The following is an 8,389-nucleotide window of genomic DNA, read 5'->3' on the forward strand; positions in this document are numbered from 1 at the left end:
ACCTGTAATATAACAAGCAGTCCAATTGAAAATTGGGTTTTAAGAGTATTGCTTGTTGGATTTTACAATAAGATTAAGAGAAGCCATGCAACCCAGCTATCCCATTCCAAATCAGCATACTGTAGTGATAAATAAATATCAATATGTACAGAAACGCAGTACAAAATAGCCAAGATGTAGAACCAGCCTACATGTCTATCAACAGATGAATAGGTAAAACAAATGTGGTATGTGTACACAGTGCAAACTCAGCCCTAAAGAAGAATGAAATTGTCATTTGCTGGTAAATGAATGGAACTGGAAAACATCATCATGCCAGTCTCAGAAAGTCAAGAGTCAAATGTTTTCTCTTTCATGTGGAAACTAGAGAGAAAGGAAAGAAGAAAAAAAAAAAAAAGAATAAAAAAGTTGTCTCAAAAATGGAAAGGAGACCCAAGAGTAGATGAAGGATATAGAAAGGGAGGGAGGACATGGGAAGAAGAGTGATCAAATTATGTGCATATATGAATATGTCATAACCCATCCCATTGTTATGCATAATTATAATGCACCAATAAAAAAAAACATTTAAAAAAAGCACCTGACATTTTTTAGCACCAATCTGATCAAAAGGAATGGGTGCCACACCAAGAACACTAAAAGCTTGGCCCTCTGGTCTCTGTAGAGTAAGCAGAACATGTAGAGTCTTTTGCTGTGTCCAACCAAATCTCTTAGTTCCAACTTCTCTACCTCCAACCTGGTCAGCAAATCTCTCAAGCAGGTCTAGTGATCCAGGGTTGAAGAGGGAGATAGGAAGCACAGTTAACTCTTCATTCCAGCTTTATCAGTTATAAAGTTTATGCGCTGTTCTTGTTTACCTCAGTGTTGTGTTTTTACTCTTATCCAGAACTGTAACCATAATCCAAGAAGATACTGATATGCCTATTTTAAAAATAAAGAAATTCTTTACTGAAACTTTGTAAGACCTAGCTAGTTACTGCTAAGATCAAGAGTTAGAATTCAGATTTTCTGACTTTATAGTGTTTTTGGTTTTGGTTTTGGTTTGGTTTGGTATGGTTTGGTTTTTATCAGGTGCTGGGATTCAACCGAGGCCTTACACATGTTAAATAAGTGCTCTGCCACTGAACCACACCCCCAGCCTGACACTTTGATGACATGATCTACCCCCCAAATTAGGATTCATAGAGGATTTTTTCTGTTATTATAGATAAGGATCATTGTTTTTGTTGACTCATTTTTAATTTTTAAGTGACTACTGTGGCTTGCAGTTCCATGGAGAAGTCAAGACCCTTGTCTTCATGTGCATAGTGCTCTCATCCATTAAGGGCAATTATTAAACCTCCTGCAAATCCAAAATGTGTATGAAACTTAACAGCTTGCAGTACCAAGAACTGTGAAAACTACAACATTAACATATTAGGAGTAGTATAAGTCCTTTCTGTATCCAAACACTATAATTATTTCTCTCAGTGTTCATTACTAAGTGTGAACTAATTTCTGTCTCCGTGAGCTCTGTAAGCTGTCAAAACATGATTGGTATTATGTGTGATTTTTAAAAGAATGTCTTTGAAAAATTATGAATTTGTTTTATGTGCTACAGACAGATATGTGGAATTTTCCTTAAAACCCATTATTTCAGCAGATCTAGTTGTACATCTTACTGGATTTTCTTATGCTCTAATTTGAAGCACATTCTTTTTGTGTTTTATATCATCTGTGTAACTGAGGTTTATTTCTATAATGTGTTTTTCATCAAAGATTCTCAAAATAAGTTATTGGTTCTTTCTGCTGTTGTGACTGAGTTCACTTGGTCTTCTGGCTGAATTCTAATTGAAGCTCATTTCTCCCCCTTTTATTTTCAGATATTTGTATCTGCTCTTTTCTGGTGATGACCTTTTACCTTTAGACCACTGGGTGTTTAACACAGAAGCTCACCCTCTGCCTGTGTTACATTTAGCCAACATCACACTTTCAGGTAATCCTGCTGTTCGATGAAAGCAGCTCCAGAATGAACAGTCTTACCTGTGTTTTGTTTACATGGACCACTACAGAAACTAGCTTGGAGAGGCGGCTTTTGAAAATCTGGACCTCTAAGTCAACATGACAGGGTGAAACTTCCCCACAAGACTTTTCAACTTGTAGATATATCAACTTTGAAATTATTCCATTTTATACCTGACCAAAACATGTTCTGGTACATGTAGGACAGAGACCTGATGTGCTTTGATTCTTAATGAGATGGTCACACAAGAAGCAATGCCCATTACTGCTATATTACAAGAGCAAGCCAAGGACATAGAGCACCTTGCAGGAATTAGAGATGGCTTTTGGAACCAATTATATAATTTGTTTCCTCTCACAGTGGAGCAGCTTTCAAATCAGATATTTACACATTGATTATCCCTTTTTCTCCATTTTAATAATGGAATAAACTAAGATAAACAAAAACAAAAGAACAGTGTAACTGCATCAGTAGCAAGAAGACTCAAAAAAGAAACAGAAGTACCTATCCCTGTCTGAATTTTGAAGTTCCCCATTGGATGAACAGACTGGCAACCATTTCAATCCCAATGTTTTCATTGAAATTTCTTGGTTAAATTTAATTTTTCCTGGGGCATGATCTCACAAAGAATACTCTTCAAGTCTTTTTCTCTATCTGGTATCACTGAAATTGCTATTTATCATAACCACTACTTATGAGCCTGGGTTTGGGATTTTGTGCATGTAGTTCAGTCTAGTGTTGGTAGCATGACAAAAAGAGATGGAAGTGCCAGTGTGTTGCCTTGACACCTGTTCTTAGAGAAATTTTTGGTTTTGTTGGTAAGAAATTATTCTTCTAAACCAACACATCTACCAACTAAATTTTATTCACTTTAATCTCAGAGTCAGTCAGCTTACAACTTTACGTGGCTTGACAAAATTCACTCTAATATTATGCAGCTCTGAATTTGCTATGTTACTTTTACAATTTAGAAAAACAAAAACAAAACACAGTGAAACTCCTTAAATGTTCTATCAGGAATGGGGACAGGGGACCCTTTATTTATTATTTCATCAAATGAGTGAGCTGTTCACAAATATTTTTGTTTTTTTTAGTTTTTCCAAGAATATTTATAGACTCCAAAGAGTTAATCAGAATAACTTCAAAATAATTTTTGGTGAAAAGAGTGTAATTAGTAATATTACACTGAAATTGGGATATATCTAAAGGTCTTTCTTTTACTATTAGTAGATTTTGCATTGATTAAAAAAAAAAAACTATTTCTTTATATATTGGCAGAAGAAACAAATTTTATCAAGAATTATATAGTATAAGGTAAATATTAATACTTATAAATTTTCTGTCCCTTGAATTTCTGTGACAGTGCAAGACACTTTTTTCCTCTTGATTTTATATATTTTCCACTGACATTAATAAAAGTTGGAAACAATATTATTAGTATTTACTCTGAATATTTTATGAAACAAGTTTGTACAGGAAGTCCACCTTGGAATTCTGAAAGCTTATTCCTTATTCAGTAGCTTGACTTTTTAACCCTCTAATTAGCATGTAGTATATTTAAATTGGGAAAAAATTTAATAAATTAATTAAACATTTTCTAAGGGTGATCATTTTATACCACAATCATCAGACAATCCTCATAGTTCAGCCAATGATTCATAAATGATAGCCATTCCAAAATTGTTTAGTGTACATAGAAAATAAGGATGTAGAGCCAGTTATATTAAGTTTCTAAGAGGGTTAAATTTATTATCTTTTACTATTTGAAAACTTAAAAGTTCTTGCAAAGGGTAGATGACGTAATTTTAGAAGAGAAAGGGAGTATTTGATTCTCAGAAAAAATTAGCCTTCCTCCTAAAATTAGCACAAGCCCACTTATGAGTCACTGAAAAAAAGTAAAAATCTTGAGTTGGCAAAGACCCCGCATATGTGTGCAGATAGCAGCAATCTCCCCTGCCCCTCCCCCTTCTTTCTAGAAGAGTGCAGAGTAAAGGGACCATGCTGACTCCCTAGGTACTCCTCACCAGAGAAGACAGAACCCCTAACCCAAGTGCCCTATATTACTTGGATGACTGGAGTTTAAGAGAAGGCAAGGAAGTGTATAAGCAGAGCCAGTTCCGTTACAAAGAATTTGAGAGGGACCATGGAAGGGTCTTCTTCACCACTCCCTACCTTCTTTGTGATGATAAGTCTAGAGCTTACAACAGTGCTTTTTCTTCTCTGAATACCAAAGGCAATTAAAGTCAGATACAAATGACTTGCCAGTGTCATGTTTTGTTTTTGTTAAAGATTTTGTAAATAACTTCCACTGAGATCAATCTTTACCCCATATTTTGCTTAGTTTCCAAGAGTATTCTTTACTCTCTTCTGTCCTTATTGCCCTTTGCATTTTGTAGATTTTATTACTCAGGTTCAGAACTCATTACATTTATAAGACCTCCTGCAAAGATCCCAGAAATGTTCCTTTTCAGGTGCCTCCTCAAAGAGCTGACCCCTCACTTTGTGCCTGTGGCACAGTTGTGCAGAACAGCTAGATGGGTTGGTACATAAAAAAAGAAAAGAAACAGAGATATTGGACACCTTCTACATTTATCTCTCTTTATCTTAGAATCACACTTTTTGGTTCAAACCAGATTTTTTGTTTTGTTTTATTGTTTTCTATTCAACCAGTTGAAGTTGTTAAAACCAAGGGAATGGGCCCTAACCAAAAAGAGTCTCAGTGCAGAAAAATAAGTCCCCAGTCAGGGGGTTGTTACTTTCTGGTGGGTTGCACATGTTATGTCTAATGCCAACTCATTCCTGTCTTTGAGCAGATGTGTCACTATGTGAAATCTTATCAACCTCTCACCTTCTCCATTCTCCATTGCCAAAGTATTTTATCAAAACTCAAAATTTGTTCATAAAAGATTACGCTTGCCATTCTCATTATAATGCAGTTTATCCTTAAGCCTGAGTTTATTTGAATGAATGCATGAGTAAATGAGAGAATGAGTGGGAACTTGGGACAGAGTACTGAATATGTGCCAGCATTGTGTCTGGCACTTCCAAGCATTATAACATTTTGTGTGATTCTAGTGGCATTTTCTGTATGAGAGTAGATAATACCATTTTAAGTGTTTTCCAATATGAATCATGTTACAAAATCCTTAATTTTATATTTCATTTAAATTAAAGAGGAAAAGAAAGGTTTATAATATATTTTAAACAATGTGTTACTATATAATACTAACAACTATAATTGTAGCTAATAACTAAAGTCTTGGAAAATATCAAAGAAATATTTGATTTCTGATGCAATTTTGACTAAAATATTTACTTTAGAAATAAATAAAAACATTCTTATTTTGCTATATCACTATAATTACATAATTAAAATCAATATTTTATAGAAGTGCTGGTTATTTTATATTCAAAGGTTTTGTCACTTCATTCATGGGTAAAACTTGTAGGTGTAAATTGTCTTTGCTCTGGTATGCTTCCTACTAGTGGTAGTACCCATGTTCTTAAATATAAAGAAAAATATACTAAGATATTTCTTAAGTTCCAAGTAATGGTTCCTAGTAATACTATTTGGAGTTCTTACTTTTCTTTAGGTTCCTTTACTCTGAAATTGGCTAGCTTCTTAGGCAGTCTTTACATAAATATGTACACATATCCATAAATACAGTTATAAAGATTTTTAATACTGTCAGTTACACATACAGTTGTAACTTGTTTTGGCCTCACAGATTATCAGCAGAATCTTTAAGTAACCACAGATGATACGGAATTATTTTCATCCACTTATCTGTTTCAAGAATTGTGATGAAGATGATTTTCTGCTACTTCAGCTCATTCAGATCATGATGGAGATGTTCTTTTTTGATTCATATGTAGTTGAGAAGCTTTTCTGTAAAGGGCCACATAATAAATACTCGAGGCTATGTAATCCATAAAGTCTCTTTTATTACTTAATGCTGCAGTTGAAGTGTGAAAGCAGCTATAGATAATATGTAAATGAATGGTGGTAGCTGTGTTCTAATAAAGCATTACTTACAGAAACAGATGGAGGGCTGGATTTGGCCTGTGGGTCATAGTTGCTGGCCCTGATCCCAAGCCTAATTTGTGTAAGACCATCTAACCTTTGGTCTGTATCTTTTCTATGTGTTTTGACCTATATATTATTCATTTTTAAAGCAAAAAGATGTGTGTATGTTCACTTGTCTGTGTTTTGTTACCCAAAGCTGTATCTTTCATTGTCTTTACTCTTCTGGAGTCTGTTCAGGTTTCAAGATAATATGACTATACTCAAGAGGCGGAATGGGGTGGGGAGTATGCTATCAACCATTATCTTCACTTGTTATTTTAATGCCATATGTCCAGATTCCCTATGTAGAAAAGGTATGTGTGGCATAAAAATACTCTTTTCTTTGAAGTTCCGCCTATTCGTTGACCCTTGGACCAGGATTGCTGGAGCTGCAGAAATGTATCCACTTGAGTACTCAGAACAAAAATATGATAGAATTCCTAATCTTGGTGCTGCAGAAACTAATCTTTTGAAAATTTTTAGGCAACAGAAAATGGGTTATGTGCCTCATTTAAGGGTATTACTCCTGTTACCTCGAGAACAGCCTGAGTTTGAGGAGTATGGAGAAAAATGTATCTAAAAGAAGTGCTTTCTTCCATCCTTGTATACCTCTCCACAGTACCTTTCCAAGTCACTAACACTATTTCAGAATATCAGTATGCATCATTTTTCAATTAAAGCATTCCCCAGCTTCAACTTTATACTTCCACTACTTAACAGCTAATCTATTTCAAACTTGGTTTGAGCCCAGCAATTGAAGAACTCATAAAATTGCTCACAAAATTACATAACATTATATTAACTAGCCACATACGTTCAATATACCAATCATCCTGACAGATAATAGATTTTTTACTGAAAGTTTATTAAATATTTCACTTTTTTTTTTAATTCTAGGGGAGGGAAAGATGATTCAGACTGAAAGAGCACAGAGATGTCTCTCTTCTGCATTATAAATATGCTGCCCTTTCAGGTCCATCCTACTATAAGGTTGCTTCAGCTCAGCGTGAATGTAAATTTGATACTAAAACACATACACCCACATACATTCATATTAATATGCACAGGCTTTTAAACAATTTCAAATATCTTGCAGCTATTTGAATGCTACAGAATTCTGTTGCAAATTGCATACCAGAAATTTTCATGAAGATAAGCTTAGCTCTTTGGGAAAAATTATTTTTTTAGAAAATTTAGGGATTAGTTTTTGCTGGATTAATTGAAATGCCCCAAATTTTAATTACTGGTTTTGAAAATTGAAATGCTATTCTTTAATCTTTCTGTTGTCAAATTCACTGATAAACTTGTTCCTTAAACTAATAAGTGGGGTAAGTATAACCTCCTAAATTGGAACCCACTGGCTGCCCCTGAATTGGTTTCCAATCATGTCCTCCATAATGTGATTTTTACAAATCAAAGGTAATATTGTATATTAAAGATCAAATAAAGATGTTCTTTAAGTGAAAAGTCTTTGTTTACCTTTCATTTTTACCCACTGGTAACAGTCAATCTTCCTGTATAAAGAAGAGCAACTTCAGGTTTTATAATAACTGGCAGTCCTTAGTATCTCACATTCCAAGATTATTTCTTTTGGCTCAGCCAGTTTTCACATCCCTTGATATTATAGAAAGATGAAGAGAGCTTTCTGGAAGGGTAATTTGTTTGTTTGTTTGATACCAGGAATTGAACTCAGACACTTGGCCACTGAGCCACATCCCCAAGCCGTATTTTGTATTTAGAGACAGGGTCTCACTGAGTTGCTTAGGACCTTGCTTTTGCTGAGGCTGGCTTTAAACTCGCGATCCTCCTTACTCAGCCTCCTGAGCTTCTGGGCTTACAGGCATGCAACAGGTTTTAAGAAAACAAACTTTAGACCTATGTGGCAGCCTTATAGTATTCCTATGTGTGTTGTTCCTAAAGCTTTGTTTAGTCCAGCCTCTGAGATCACCAAGCTTAAAAAATGTCTCTATTACTGGACCTTATCCTGTCACATTAAAATCTGATCTAGCTCTGCCAATGTAGATCTTGGACAAATACAGAATAAGGGGCATAAGGTGGTTTAGTCTAACAATACTGTCAAAGCACAGGATATTTCAAACTCTGTATCCACAAAGCATCAAAGTTTTGATAAAACCTGAAGTAGCAACCGGTATACATTTTTGAGGTCTGATTCTTTCTAGTACTCTGAATTTCAACTTGATCAAAATTTTAGACTAGGAAATTACATTGTGGATGTACCAAAATCAGTTATGGATTTAAATTTTGAGGAACACCTAAAGCAGAACCAGTTAAGAATAAAAGAATATGGATCTTTTAAGTGA

The 8,389-nt window shown here is 34.7% G+C and overlaps 1 protein-coding gene across 2 annotated transcripts in view; it reads left to right on the forward strand.

Annotated features, from left to right (window-relative positions):
• Man1a2 (mannosidase alpha class 1A member 2) overlaps positions 1-7,535 on the forward strand; it is a 152,445-nt gene extending 144,910 nt beyond the window's left edge. The window contains exons 13-14 of one of the 2 annotated variants that reach the window (XM_027940237.2): positions 1,863-1,975; positions 5,731-7,535. In XM_027940237.2, the coding sequence (XP_027796038.1) occupies positions 1,863-1,975; positions 5,731-5,750 (133 nt within the window). In that variant the 3' untranslated portion in view covers positions 5,751-7,535. Of the gene's footprint in view, positions 1-1,862 lie in introns of both variants that reach the window. The other variant, XM_071618229.1, reaches the window with a different exon arrangement.
• Positions 7,536-8,389: the final 854 nt, after the last annotated feature.

This window comes from Marmota flaviventris, chromosome 10 (genome assembly GCF_047511675.1).
Source record: "Marmota flaviventris isolate mMarFla1 chromosome 10, mMarFla1.hap1, whole genome shotgun sequence".
Taxonomy (NCBI): domain Eukaryota; kingdom Metazoa; phylum Chordata; class Mammalia; order Rodentia; family Sciuridae; genus Marmota; species Marmota flaviventris.